At 43.8% G+C, this 15,674-nt stretch overlaps 1 protein-coding gene across 4 annotated transcripts in view; it reads right to left on the reverse strand.

The window, feature by feature from the left end:
• Positions 1 to 11,969, reverse strand: part of cadm1a (cell adhesion molecule 1a) — a 146,912-nt gene extending 134,943 nt beyond the window's left edge. For 2 of the 4 annotated variants that reach the window (XM_037270069.1, XM_037270068.1), the window contains exon 1: positions 11,813 to 11,969. In XM_037270069.1, the coding sequence (XP_037125964.1) occupies positions 11,813 to 11,885 (73 nt within the window). In that variant the 5' untranslated portion in view covers positions 11,886 to 11,969. The remainder of the gene's footprint in view (positions 1 to 11,812) is intronic. The other 2 variants (XM_037270070.1, XM_037270071.1) reach the window with 2 other exon arrangements.
• Positions 11,970 to 15,674: the final 3,705 nt, after the last annotated feature.

Consider the following 15,674-nt stretch of genomic DNA (forward strand, 5'->3'; position numbering starts at 1 on the left):
AGAGGTCATTTGTCAAAAAATGGCCTAGAGGCAGAAGAATGAAGCAGGAGTTAGAAGCTCAAAGGTTCCCAAATAGAAAATATCGTGGATTGCCTTCCCATCCTCGAGTATGTATTCCAATCATTACACAACAGCCTTAAACCAAGCCACAAAAATATTAGAGGCGATATTACCGTCCATTTTAATAGACACATTTGGGCCCACTGCCTGCAGAAGATGAAATATGGCATTCGGGCGCTTTGCTGCCTGCGAGCAAGTTAAATGCAGAGGAAGCGTTACGTAAGCACAGCTGTTTTCAGCACTCGCTTAACGTGCCATCAAAAGCCCCGCCGCGCATTCCGGAGAGCCTTTAGCGACTGTCACCGCAGCTTTCTTTCAATAGGCCGCCATGTCCATTTCATGAATATTCCGCCGGCGAATGAGAGGCCAACATTACGACTGTGACGGGATGAAAACAAGAGCGTTTTGTGCAAAGCTTGATTGTGAAACCAAAACAGCTGTTGTCTCAGTGTGTCGTCAATATATTTGCATTCAAGCAAATTGACCCAAAATTCGAAAACCAATACAATCCAAGACGCAAAAACTCCAGTCCCGTCCAGTCGACAAAATTATTTCTGCGCTTTTAGAATGCAAATTGACTATGGTTAAGATGATGGTGACACAAGTTGGAAGAATGAGAATAATCGTAAGTTCACATTTTTGTGGGTCCGTGATGACATCAAGTGGCGTTATTAATCAATTGGTTCAAAAGATTAAACGTGGTGGAATTGATTGGTGATAGTGTTTTTTCAAAAACAGATAACACAAATAGCTGCTTTTTAATACAGTAAAGCGGTAGTACACTCACCATGACCAAGCAAGATTGGTTTCGACATAAGCCCAGCGGGCAGAAGCCCGTCTCGACTCTCCCGAGACTCGCTGCACTTTTATCTCGCAAAACAAGCAAAAGGGCTCCAACGCCTATATACAGTAGCAAAGTAAAGTGGGTGATTAGCCACCATCGATCGGCGTCCTCCCGCGACCCCCGGTGACATTTCCTCCCTTATTTCACGCTTTGCCCTGCCTTGTTTTTGCGTTTTGTTCACCCCCCCTTCAATCCTCCCCTGCCGAGCACGCCGCGGAAGGCTAATAGCGCCGCTATAATGCGAGCCCTCGTCTTTCTGTCAAAGTTGTGGATTTTCTTGCAAATGTGGAAGAATTAGGCAAAGGACGGAAAAGACAAGGTCCCTTGGAAGACTTAAGAAAGCGGCGCCCCGTGGACGTCGGGTCTTGGTTCTTTACAGATTAGAAGATCAGTCCAACCGGCACTTCGCTTCAGGCTGGAGGAAAAGGAAAATGAGGGCGGAAAGGCTTTTATCCTGATAGCCTAGTGCTCTGCCATATTTTTTCCCTCCTATCCCACAACAGTGGTTGTTCTGAACTAACGTCAAAAACAGCTTTTTCTGCCGTAATGCAGACTAAATCTCTAATTACAATTCGGGTTTTAGTAGCAGAAGTCACAATTACGGTACTTCTCATTATGCTAATTAATTGACAGATTCCAAAGAATTAATTACATCTCGTCCAGAGTTTGATTAGTTAATGAGAGTTTGAGGTTTGTGTTTAGATTTGACGTTTTGTTTCCTCTGCTGGAAGACGGATTAAGAGAGGAGGGGAAACAAAAGGTGATGTAGATTCAGCATGCCAGATGAATCGAAAATAAAGTCACAACAACAACAGACCGACGTTCCCGGAACAGACCTGCAGTGCCTGCAGATATCGCCGATTTAAATGCATTACATAGCGAGAAAAGATTTTTTTGTTGTTTTGTTTTTTACAATGCGGGATTACATGCCGATTTCACGCTCGGCAATAGGCGCAGGTTGAAGTCGTTGCTGTTGGGCTCAAAAACAAAAAAGCTTGTAAATCCCACAGTGGAAATGGATTTAATACGCATGTCATCGAAGAAATGTCGCTACGTGATGAGCTTCCTTCCTACTGTAGCATTTCCCCCAAATTGACGCAGTCTCTCAACAGATTCACGGCTCTACTAAAAAGGCCGAAGCCCAACGCACGAAAAAAAAAAATCGCTACTTGTTTGTCGAGGTCTGGCTGTTAATAACGTGAGCTGCACGGAGAATAAGTACAAAACAAACTAATCCATATCGTCGGCGTCCAGTCTTTGCGTTTGTTTTGTAACAAGCCGGCGGTTGTCACTAGCGAGGCTAATTACCGGGGCAAGCTACCCTACAGGCTCCATTTCCACACACCGGGAGCTTAATTTGTTTGATGGCCATTTTCATTCTTGCTTCCTATGGACGATAACAAGAGCGAACCACTAGCAATTAAATGGAGCTCAACCTCAGAGCTGATTAACTATGACAGCCACAACTATAACGTACATACATATATAACAAAGCTTTGGACTTTTTTTCCCCTCTGAGGTGTTTACATCGAATGTAGGGGATGAGTTCTAAAAATGTTGACATTTGACTCTCAGGTATTTCTCCTGGAATGTATCTTTTATGAGTATATCGGTTGTTGTTTATTTGATTTTTTTAAAGTAATTGGGAGGTTTCCCCCAGAGTTTTAATTCTCCGCTCAAGACCAACTTTCACCTTCTCTCGAAGAGTTTGCCGGCAGACGGTAAAAAACAGTCGGCGTTGTGTTTGTCTAACAAACGAGAGCCCCACCATCTCTTGGACAATGTTTATCTTACTTTTTGTGCTTCCTTGGAGACTGAAGTGTGTTCTAGCACTTCCTACACACTTTTGACTGTTGAAAAACTTCTCGCGCCGCCTACCTATCTCCAGATGCCAGAATCTTAGAATGGATTTGCAGTACATGTCGACCCAATTAGGATTTTTGTTTCTCCCATGTGGCGATGAGTCACGGTAGTAACCGGGAGATTCTCAGTTCCCAATCAAACGAAATCAATGAAACCAGTGGCGGGTGTCTCGTACGTCATCCGAGATCACCGCCATTAAAATCTTACCAGAAGGCTTTGATTGATGCCAGAAGAATTGTGCACTGAGGTGGGGTTTTAGTCGTGACAATCCAACTATTTTTAGTGGTCAGGTGAATCCCTCGGTGTGGATCAATGCGTGGTCAATCCTTTCCTTAAGAGGAAGTATCGATTTGGTTACTCTGGCCGGCCAGCGTCTAATCTCTTGAAATGGAGTGTTGCTGGGCCCGTCGGAGTCGCTGTACCCCGGCGGTATGATTCATGCTAGGTATCAACCCTAGCCTCCGGAAGATCAGATATCGAGGAGGTTAATTGGATCGTCCGCTCGATAATTCTCCTCAGGATTTTGTTGTTGTTGAAAATGCTTGTGTGTAGTGATGAAAATATTTCTGCTCTTCCTTAGTGAAAGTAGTTTTCAGTAATCAAGTGGTCAACCATGAACACAAATCACCTAAACTCACAGTCTAAGGAACTTAGAGGATCACAGAGTGGACGGGCCTTCCAATAACCATAAATCACATTTCCTAAGACAGCCAGTATTCATGATAATTGCTGCACGGATAACATTGCACTCCATTCGATTTGAGAGTAGGGCTGAAATTAGCTACGCACCAGCGCTCGAGTAGGCTATGTTTTACCGTAGTGTGAACGGAGCTGCCAATGATTCGTATTTGATGAAGACTGAGTGCGGCCAAGAAAGCACGAGGTTCGGCATTTTATTCGGGAGGCTGGCAGAAAAGGGTCGGCTTTTTTTGCGATCATTTGTAGGTCAAAACGTACTTTAATTCAACCTTACGGTTTGACGATTTGCTGAGCAAGCAATCGTCTTTTTGCTGTACGAAAAACAAAACAAAAAAACAAACACTTCTAGTCCATAAATCGAGGTATAAACATGAGCATAAGCCATCAAAATGAACATTCGGCATTTGAAGACTCGGCACATTTAGCTGTGATGGTTTTTTGAGCGGCTGCGGGAAAAGCCTGCCCAACTATTGACATTTTCGGCAATCTAAAGTCTGCACTTTTGCCTCAAGCATGACATACTTTTTGCATAGCAAACTGTACAAGCCGCTTAATACAGCTATGAATACTGAAAAGGTTATTGCCGCCAGGTAAGCACCCGTATCCTAAAATGTAGATGTCTGGTCATCCACTTGAAGAGTAAGGAGAAGAAACCAGCCGCTCTGACTCGAAGGAAGCTTCAAAAAAATCTTTTGTTTTTTTCATAGCGGAGTGGGATTTGTCCAACCGTCAAAATTTGAAGATACCGTGCTTATGCTCGAGAGTTGAAATGAAAGCAGGTGGCAAAAAACAACTAAGAGACACGCCCCTTCAAGTACGACAAATGACCAAGGATTTTCTCTCGACGGAGATTTGACAAATTTTTCTCAAACAGCAGCCCGGCTGCGGCGTAGTCCCCTGCGATTCGGATAGATTCCTGGATAGTCCTGGCATACGCGCCGGAACTTTAATAACCTAAAACTTCAGAGCATTGTGCAGGCTTGTGTGGGGGGGGGTATGAATGATTTACCAAGGGTCTGTCATTTTCTGGAATAAAAATCGACGAGGACAGAAGAGCTGACGTGTACAACATACCCAAGTTTCACTCTGCCTATGGAAGAACAAAAGTATTCTTTAGCTATTATTTCTCCATATCATGTTAAACCATATAAAATAATGTTTTATGGCTCAAAGGGTATTCATTGATTTGACTGAATTGTTTTAATAGTCAAGAGGAACAAAAGCATGTACTGTTCTATATACTTGGACATGAAAGGCCAGATGGTTTATAGTCTTTTAAATAATAAATGCTACACGTCCCCCCCGTGAAGCATACGCAATATGGCGCAGCATTACATGACATCCACTAGCCAGCCTTCCAAGATAAATCTTTCAAACGTAGCCGTACCGAAGCTTGCAATCAAACTATAACTTTGCCATTTTTTTTCCCTCAGCGATGACCCATAGTCTTTTCCATTTTTCTATTCTTCCCCAGCACACAGTGTGTACGACGGAATAGAAGGCAGGCTGACACCGGCTGTCACGCTCAGTCCGTGCTATTTTTTATTTGATTTTTTTGTTCGGCTCCGAGATGACCCACCCTTGTCATCTTTCGGCGCATTAGTGTGACAAAATAGAGAGCAGATTGAAGTGGCAGCATCTGGGCCAGACAGGGAATGACAATGAATGGATTTTTTTATTTATTTCTTTGTTTCGCCTTACTGTTGAGTGCACACTTTTGCTGTTGTCCAACTTTTGTGATATAGTGCCGCACAACATCCATGCCCGAAAGGTATTGAAAAAAAAAATATCCCCTGATCAATTTTACCGTATTAATTGTCAAGAAATGTTCATTGTGACGTTATAGACTAAATAGAATGCAGTACTTAGCTTCTACCAGCAGAGGCACTGTTGCTCAGTCCAAACAACTCAACTCTGCCGATGTTGAATAATCTAATAATAAAAATAGTGTCAACAATAAAAACTGGATAGACAAAGTATTGCGCATGTGTGAGAAAAAAAAACTAGCATGTCGAGTAGGATGGTGTTATGATGCTTTTGAGCGGCACAATGCGAGCATCCTAAGCTGCAATTATTGGCAAAGCATTCGGGTGTGGGAGGTAATAAAAGTGTGGCGTCAAGCAGCCATCCCACGCGAGCTTTGTTCCCACAGGTCAGAGATGAAATGGAGGCTGTGAGGCGACCGGGACGAGAGAGGCCAACGCGTAGGTGGCGCTAAAGGGGGAACGCACGGTCACATGTTTCAAACTAGACTTAAAAATAAAATTCAATCAAAAAAAAAAAAAAAAGACTCAGTTATTCGATTTTCATAACCGGAACAATGCATAACGCAAACGAACGAGATGAGATTTTGTTCCGCCATTAGCGTCGGAGCGGAAATTAGAAAGACCTTGTCACGCGAGGTCAAATCAATACAGCGGCAGATTTGCAGCTTCTTATTCGAGGAAAAAAAAAATATATCTTCTACGCGGATTAACTGCTCTTTCAACCATTTTTCATTTTCAGAAAAGAAGGTATTAATCTGACAGCCAAGCGAAGCCCAACAAACGGCGTAGTACTTTCTGGAAAAGTTCAAACATTTCTTCTTAATTTGAATTTCCAGTCCAGGATAGATGTTGCTGGCATTTCTCATAAGCCCCAACAATTTGCTGTTGCTGCTAGCAAAATATTTACACTTTGGCACGCTGCTGAAGTCCGATTTGGGAGGGGGCGAGGGTGGCAGGTTCACCTGTCTTCATTCTTGTCATTGAAACTGAAGATAATTAAAGTTGATTGCGAAAGTTTTGTTCTGCAGTCTTTTACCTCCCACGCAGTGCGCGGTGATCACCGTAAAGGCTACTATTAGTCGATAATTAGAAGAAAGGCACGACGCGGGAAAAACTGACAGCACAAGCTGTGCCCACACACCTCGCTCCTGATGGCTGCTTGAACCAGAATCAATATGAGAAAGAAAAAAAAAAAAAAAAAGGTCCCTGACCCGCCAAAAAGGCCCCTCGGTTGTTTGTCCATTAAAGTTTTTGCAGTGGCGTGGAGTGTAGCCACTTTCCTGTCTTTTTTTTTTTTTTGCTAGCTTTGCCGGGGGAAAGTGCTTACTTTATCTTTACCTCCCGCGGGATTGCATTTCCCGGGACGCTTATTGAATGGCGAGTGCCCAATGTCTACAAAAGACTCGTGCCGTATAAACAAGGCAGGAAAACCCAACAATGTTGTGCAATAAAGACGGGAGCTGCTCAGGCCCAATTTTGTCGACAAAGTAAAGAAAGGAGAGGCTCTAAAAGAAAAAAGATTCTCTTTTCAGAATCCAGCGCAGGGCGCTTGAGGGCAGCGGATGACTACAAGCCCCCTCCAGAGGCTGGATGCCCACACCTCGGGCGCTCCTTGTGAACTGCGTTGGATCCGTGCACTTTGTTTGCCAGAACTGGCAAAGAATGGAGACTACTTTTTCAACCCGGAGCTGACTCTTCTATGGATGTGAACATTCCACCAGTGACAGACTACAGCCAGGCGGTAACGCTCTACAAAAAAGGGGGGTCCTATTTAGATCTACTGCTACAATTGTGCCATTTCTAACCGATTGAACTTCCTCAATGAAAATTTGAATTTTTTTTATTATTATTTAGATGTCGAGCAGATTTCAGGCTGCCTCCGTGTTGACTTTGCAGCATTGAATTCCATAAGTGACTATTACTCTCAATACTAAACGTGTCATTCCGACACAGTCTTACAATCGACCATTTCTGTTCCACTTGGCGTCGGTAACAACCAAGTGGAAAATGGCAAAGACCCTCAAGAACAGAGTCACAATAGCTGTGAAGAAAAAAAAAAAGTGAGCATAGTCGACTCCATTTATATTGAAGACAGTCGAGAGCCTGAAGGGTCTCATCAGCAGTAAATTTCCTGCAACGTATTACAAGCTGGAGTGTAGTTTCAAATGAAACTGGGAAGAAGTAAGATCACTCCAGCCTACCATGCCGACAATAGCGGACGTTACAGACATTCGTTTGCTCCCCGATAACTGCGGCCAAAATGCTGCCTGCTTTGTTTACGTGGTGGACGCTGGGTATTAGTGCCGTACTGACGAGCTTGAGTTTTTTTTCTTTTAAGAATCCAGTTTAAGTTCTATGTGTTGCATTTCCTGATTTAGGGTTGTCAGAGCAATTTTAACTGAATTTATGTATTCATGTCACAAGCCTCTCCCAATTAGTTTTGATTCCTTTCCTACGGTCTCCAATGCCTACAACGTCAAATTGTTCACTGTAATTAAACGCCCACGGCAAGTAGGCCGTTTTCCGAACGACAGATTGGCATTCGCGTCCTTTCCCCAACCCCCAGCCCCGCAACGGGCCCCCTCTAGAGATTCGGAAGCGGAAGGTACGTACTTGACATCCCATCAGCAGACGGCTCACTGACAAGTAGGCCGTAAAGGCTTTTTTCTCGCTTTGATTACACTAAGTGCACAGAGGCCAGATGCGACCCGAGCCAGTCATCTGTTGGCTTGCCAACAACGCTCGCCGTCGACGGGGATGAAGGAGGGAGGTGCTGCCGGGCAGGGAGGGGCGGGGCGGGGCTGACTCGGGTACACTTGGGGTTTCATGTCCCCTGAGGAATGAAAGCATTGTTCTTCATTACACTTGAAGAGGCTTCAGACAGCGAACAAGTCCATCCCCGCACCTGTTTCCATTAACTGGACTTGAGCTGAAAGCTAAATGCTACTTGGTGACCGCCACAAAAGACAATTTACATGTCAACATTTATATGCCAAATATGTCCTCGTTTTTTCTAGGTATTCTACGACAAGTCAATTTGCTTCCAGAGAGGATTCATCAGCAATCAATTATATTGATTTTTTTCACCGACTCCTATTACTTATATCACAGACCTCCTGGAATCGCTGTTATTATTCTTCCAATGAATACCGTAATTTTCAGACTATAAGTCGCACCGGAGTATAAGTCGCACCAGCCATAAAATGCCCAAAAAAGTGAAAAAAACCCATATATATGTATATAAGTCGCTCCTGAGTATAAGTCGCCCCCCCACCCAAACTATGAAAAAAAAAACGCGACTTATAGTCCGAAAATTACGGTAATTGTCTTTACATAGGACTCAACTAGGGCTGTAATAATTAATCCAATAACTCAATTACTGTAGATTGCATGGAAAGGTTGAGTCAGAATATATGCCTGGAAGCCACTTTGCAATCACGCTTTTGTTCGTTACCGCCGGTGAGTTGGTGCAACAGCAGCGAGCGAGGAGGAAAGGATCTATAAAATCAGATCACGTACAAAATTTGGGATCATTTCACACTTGACAAGGAAGAGAGTGCAAAGGGTACAAAAACATCACGTCTACTAGCTCCAACAAAATGGAATACAGTGATCCCTCGCTACTTCACGTTTCGTTTATCGTGGCTACATCGCGGATTTTTTTTCGAAATTAAAAAAACATTTATAAGTCAAAATAAAACTTCGAAATTGAGAAAACGTGTGTCTAACCTTTAGGACAATGTAGTATTGCTCCAAATATTTGTTAACATTCCTTTAGAAGTCCGTTTTCGCATGTTAGCACGATCGCGAATTAGCATCTTTCCACGAACTCGTTAGCCTGCCCAGTACTTCTTATTCGTGACCGTACTTCGCGGATTTCACTTATCGCGGGTGGGTTTTGGAACCAATTATCCGCGATAAACGAGGGATTACTGTATACCAAAGACAACCATTGTTGACGAGAACCTACGCTCATTCGCCGGCACCCACGGCACTCACCAGTCGAGGCTCCACCTTTCAAAACATTTTACTCTCAAAGTCACACATGATGTTCCACTTTATACAACAAACCAATTGAAACTGACTCAACAGCAGCTCTGCCAGCTGCAGCATCATTTTCCGACTCTCATTTCGTTTGAATCAAGGAATCACTTCAACACGAAAACTTTGAACTTCCACTTGTCACTTCCAACAAGACTCCAAAATGAAAACAAATCCCCCAAGATTTATCCAAGGAGTGTTTTTAGACGCTGAAGTCATCCCTTCAACTCAAGACTCAGTCATCCATATAACTACATCAGATATTACTCCCACTGGGCATTTTGCACAGCTCTTTAAATTTTAAACAGCCAACTATTTAATTAATCAGTCCTTTCATCTTGAGTTGAGGGTTGACGTTTTTTTTAATATATTTATTTTTTTTTATTTTCACCCTGAAATGACCCCATTCGGCATCCCAAACAAAGATCATACTTTGACTAGATTAATTAATTTTGTGGGAGCACGTTAACAGCACGATGCAACTGAAATGCCAAAATGATGGCAGAAGTAACAAGGTATCAATATTAGCTCATTTAATACAGAACAATCTAGCTATCCCGAGCTAACAACAGCTATCATCCATGACAAGCATCAAATATAGTATTCAGTAAAGAGAGAAGTGATGACATCATCCTATAAGAACACTGAGATGTCATGTTTAAAATACCAGTTTTGCAAAAACACACAAGCTCAATAAAAATGTAAATTTCATGGCCGTAGAGTTTGAAAAAAAATTGGATGAGGACCAAATTCTCTGGAAATACATGTATTATTCACCAAAGTATTCAGTCCAGCGTGGCCTTCTCTCCTACAATGTTAGCACAAGCCAGAAGGATGAAAATTCTGGATCTGCACCAAATTTTAATGGGTTCTTTCTTGGCACTTGATGCCCCACCCTTACACGAGGGTTCGCCTCCTTGGCCGAGCGAAGAAAAGATGGTGATGGAAATCACATCCGACCAATGTTATCTTTGAACTGAGTTTATATTGCCTCGGGGGGGCCGTGCTTAACTAACGACTCTTCGATGTGTAATTGCAGTGGAAAAAAAAAAAAAAAAGAAACAAAACCATCCTGCAATGCTTAACACAAAGCAAGTCAGAACTGGCCGGGGTAAATAATTAATATGCTTTGTGCAAATGCCGCCCGTGCTTTGTCTCCGCCATTGCAATGAAGCCAGAGTCAGAAGTTGCAGCTGCCGTCCAAAAACAACACGGACTTGTTTGCTTTTGTGATCACTCGGAGTAAACAGCCGTGGCCGGGCCGTAGCGCGTTCATGGGTGAAAGCGGCATCCCGGATTAAGCCCCTCCGTATAATCCACAACAAATGTCTGCCATCCTCCGACTCAGCAGAAAAAAAATTTTTGATATAAAGATCGCCGTCAAGTTTCTAGAAACCTTTTTTTTTTTTTTTATGGAGCACTTACACCGGCCCATGTGCCGCATGTTGCCCACCCTTGGCCTAAACCATGAAACTGCCTTGCGGGAACAGTCCCAACATAGCCTGTTTACCACTTGCATCATGATTGTGTAACTGATGTGAATGCTTCGGCGGCGTGATGGGTGGTGGTGGGGTGAGAGGATGCGTCGCCTGCTGTTATTTCATCACATCTCCATGGCAATGCGCAAGATGTTAAAGCCTGAAACCAAACAGTGCAAGGCTGAAGGGAAAAAAAAAAAAACAGCCACACGCACTTCTGCCAACAAAATACTGTAGACAAAGTTCACCCACATCATCCCAGTGCATAATCCAACTGGCAATGAAAAGGGAACGCTGATGCCCCCCCCCCCCCCCCGAGAAGATCAGCGTCCTGAACCCCGTTAACAATCCACGCACATCCGCATTAACTCCTTCTCCGTGGGGTACACAAGCACATTTCATTCCACTTAAAGAGCCGATTCTGTATTTCAACACAGCGTTGCCAATTCGGCATATGCGCAAAACACCAAAGCACGGCACTTGTTTTTCTAATTTTAACTTTGAGAACGCGGTTTGCAGCGGACCAGGGAGATGGACACAGCTTGTTCTATAATGGTGTTGCACGAGTTGTAAAACACGGAAAATACAGCAAAATAGATGAAGTACGCATCACGTTGGACGCAACTTTGAGCCGCATTTCAATTGACGCTCCGCATTGCAAGCGCTTTAACGCACCACCGCTTGTTTTATTGCCGTGATTTACAACAGAGTCAAGTGGACCGCAACTCCCAATACGTGTGCACTTTATAATATGTATGTATTTATTTAAGTATTTTTTTTTTCTACGACAGAATGCGACACACCAGAGTTCCCAGTGGTGTGGCGAGCGAATGTCCAAAGTGATGCGAACGGGCAAAGAAAAAAATCCCCATTTAAGCAATAAGTCCAACTTCACGAAGAGCCGGCAGTTGCGGTATATATCCACAAGCTTGATCACAAGCCACGCAAAAAGGAAAAAAAAAAAGCTGCTGTTTAATATGCTTCAAAATCCACACGCATGGAGATGGAGGGAAAGTGCATATAGTCCACAAAAGGCAGCCCGGTGGAGGAAAGGAACCTACCTTGGAGAACAGCCGCCTGAAAGATGAATAAAAAGAGAATAGTCGCCAAAGAGCCGCAGCCTGCGTGCGCCATGGTGGACACCTGCTTCAGTTATGGTGGCACGAAGCGAGCGGCTTCACCTACTGTGGAGCCCCCCCACACGCACACACACACACACACTCCCCCACTCCCCTCCTCACTCACTGCCTGCCTGGCTGGTTTCCCCGCCTTCCCGTCTCTAGACTCCGCTAATAAGATGCGGGCAGAAGCACGGCTTCTTTGGGCACCCTCAATCGTTATGAGATATGACAGTTTTTTTCCAATTTATGGCCGTTTTGGAGCAGGGCCACTGATATGCAAAAAAAAAAAAAGGTCATTTTCAATATTGAAAGATGGGGAGTTCAATGAATATTTTGCAATGATGCTGCGCTAAAGACTTGGATCTGATATTTCTGCAGGTGCGCACTTCCAAGATCTGTTTGGCAATTGCGCACAGGTGCGCGCCCCCCCCCACCCCCCCTCGCTCATTGCACCCTCTAAGGGAAATAGGAAAAACGTCCTTATTAAAGGGGAAGTCACCTCAGGGATGTGTCTCAAGTCCCCTTCTCACACTCCCTCTGTTCTCCATTTACCTCATCAACACCTTTGTCCAATTTGCTGACAGCAACAAATTCTAGAACCCCAAATCTGGAAGAAAAAAAAAGAAAAGAAAAAAATTCAACCTTGCCACCTCCACAGTAAGAACTACAGACAACCCCCCCCCCCCTCCTCTTTGCAGTGCAACACAATGTAAATAATCACACTAGTATCATATCATAATTCAACATTCTCGCAAATGTGGTAAACATGACAAAGAAAAGAACTCAAGGAGCCACGCTCCAGCTTGCCCATTCCATCATGATGTGATCAACATTGCCATCTATTGGTCCTCTTCGTCACAATGCACAAGTCAAAGCAAAACCTTGTCCAGATGGTTGGCAGCAGAGGTACGAAAACTTGAAACAATGAACAGTCGAACGGCAATGAGCTCATTTCGATAAATATAGTGCCGGGCGGGGATTAAAACCGAGAGGAAACAGAAGATGCGAGCCGCCGCCACCAGGAGGAAACGTGTCCATGGGATTTTAGGAACAATGGCCGTGCTCACAGTGTTTCTACGGGGACAGTGTCTTTGTTTTTTTTTTCGGTGCATCCAAATCTTACAATATTTACTAAATTGCATACGGAAGGAGGCATTTGTTCCAGGGGAGGCCTTTATCTGTGTCTCCGGTTTTGCACAGGAGGCCCCAATCAGCCATTTTCGCATCGGAGCATCAGCGCTCGTAAGGAAGGTGCTCGTTCCGCCGTTGTGATCTACAAAAGCTCCCTTTGCCTGGTCCCGACTGGGGAAATTTCTATTTTTAAACATCTGCTTAACCGGCACCGGCATTTGCAAGAAAGTTGTTTGCGCGTCTGCTACACATGCGCCTGGAAGATAAGATTGCTATCATACGCATGGCGTCGTTTGAACCGTCGATGTCGCGGCGCTACGTTTGCGCATGAAAGGCGAGTCAGATAAAGCTATCCGTCTTTTATCTGACACGAGGAAGAAGGAAATGGGACGAGGTGGGGAGGCATTTATGGAATTGAAAATGGCCAAACAACCACTGATGTCATGAACTTTAATTATTTCTACAGCTGTATATATATATATATTTTTTAAAACATATAAAAACTAAATGTTCTGCTTTTCAAAAATCTTGATGCCTAAATTGTCCTCCAATCTTAAAATGAGTTGCACCTTCAGAAAAGTAGCGTTCCCTCATGTTGTCCTCTGTCGGCGGGTTCATTGACATTCCCGGCCGGCAGTTTATTGCAATTTCCTATGCAGGCCTTTGATGTGGTCCAGATTTAAAAATTCTGTTTGTGAAGCGTCCATACCTTTGGTCTTTCAAGAGCTTGGCATGATCGGAGGCTGACAAGCCAAAGCGATGACTACCTCCGCCTCACCCCCATCCCACCCCGCCCACCTGAAAAGAAAGGAGCCAGGGGTAACATGAGGAAGGCTCAGGAAATTCAAAGCTCTCATCGTAATGTTGGGCTGCCTGTTGCCAGGGCATTGATGAAAATAATAACGCATCTCCCCATCCTCAAAAAACACATCCGGGATTGAGATGTAATAAAAACAAAGTGAAAAACGGCACTTTTATTTTGGTTCAATTTTGATCCCAAAGACTTTTTTTTTTTTTTCTATGGTGATTTCAGGCTATTTCATGTAATTGCGTGAACACACCAAGCGCCAAATAGAAAGGACGCAATTCCTCGGAAAGTGGCGGGGTTCAAAAGATGTGCCAGTTTGAAGATTGGCGCTGTGAAGAGATTTCGGACGATTTATATGAAGATGACTTCATTCTGACACAGCAGCTACTCTAAAATAAATCAAAGTCAAAGTCTGCTTTATTATTATTATTTAGTATTAATATATATTCCACAACCAAGCAATCACTTCATTTCTTCGAAGTATTTTGCAAAATCAATCACCTTCTGACTGTTTAAAAAAAAAAGCTCAGCGCTACCGACCAGCTAGCTGTGCTTGTGTTTGAGCCCCAAATTGTAACTTGTTTACTCCAGATCAGAAGCTGATTTGCATGCATACTGCGAGCAAAATCAATAAGCAAGCCGAAAGATTTCATTAAGGCCCGACTTCCTCGCAAAAGCCGCGCTCATCCGGCAAGGTGTTGGGACCCCGTAGTCCATCACGGGCGGGAATTCAGAACATTATTATGAGTTCAGGGGTCACGTTGTACATGGCTGATCCCGTCTGTCGGGACTGCCTTTAATCTCTTTGTTTATTTATTTCTTTTTGGTGTGCTGATTGCATCGCTCCTCTTTTATTAGGTGCGCCGCTAGAGAGCGAGGAGCTTGATGTATACGCTATTAACATTAATTTTGTATTATATAGACTAACGCACAACCACGCGGTTGAGATCAATTAGTCGTGCGGTCGTCATGGGGACGTTGCTAATTTAAGTACACCTTAAGTCAGAAATGAAGTGCAGTAAGTGGCTGCAACCAGCAGGGGCGCACCTGCACATGGACCGAGGCACAACTGAGGGGCTAAAAGTCAAACTAAGAGCAAAGTATCTGAAGCATTTCAAAATAGTTCACGCAGCTATGTTGTAAATCAAAACATGAAAAACATTCAAAGTCAGCGCATGAGTGTTTGTGGTTTGTGTGAAACATTTCTGTTGCTTCTCATCCTCGTCCTTGACGGAGAAACCATAATTGAATATATGATTGTGTATAAATTGCATCATATTGCGAGACGTGTTTTCACTCAGGTCTTTTTTTTTTTTATGAGCGACCTTGTATGTGAAAACAGCTATTAAAATGTATATATGCGCATCTTTACCTACAACGAATGCAAAAGGGGGCCATTTAGATTATTTTTAAGGATCTTTCCAAGTGAAGAAGAAACTTCGTCCCCCCCCAAGTTTATCCTAGATGATAACACGAAGCATTTGCAATAGTCTAATAGCCGTGAAGCAAAACGAGACGTTCAGTTAGCTGGCACGGTTCCTCGAGAACGATTGTTCCCGCCTTTGGTGTGGGATTCCCTGGAATGTACCCGTTTTTTTTTCCTCACAGAAGAAGACTTCCAAATGATTATGAATAACACGTGCCAAGGAAAGGGGGGGGGGGGAGGTGATGGAGAGGTGAGCGCGTTTGTCGCAGTATTTCCGCCGAACGTGCGAAGCGACAACTTTCCAGGAGGATGCCGCCACAGTTGCATCATCTCGTGCGGCGGCGGCTCGAAAAGCTCCAAGCTTAAAAATGATTATGATCAGCTTCAATTTGCATACTTGGCATACGTCATCCGCAGACTAACGCACCTTGGAGGGA

This window comes from Syngnathus acus, chromosome 14 (assembly GCF_901709675.1).
Source record: "Syngnathus acus chromosome 14, fSynAcu1.2, whole genome shotgun sequence".
NCBI classification, from domain to species: Eukaryota; Metazoa; Chordata; class Actinopteri; order Syngnathiformes; family Syngnathidae; genus Syngnathus; species Syngnathus acus.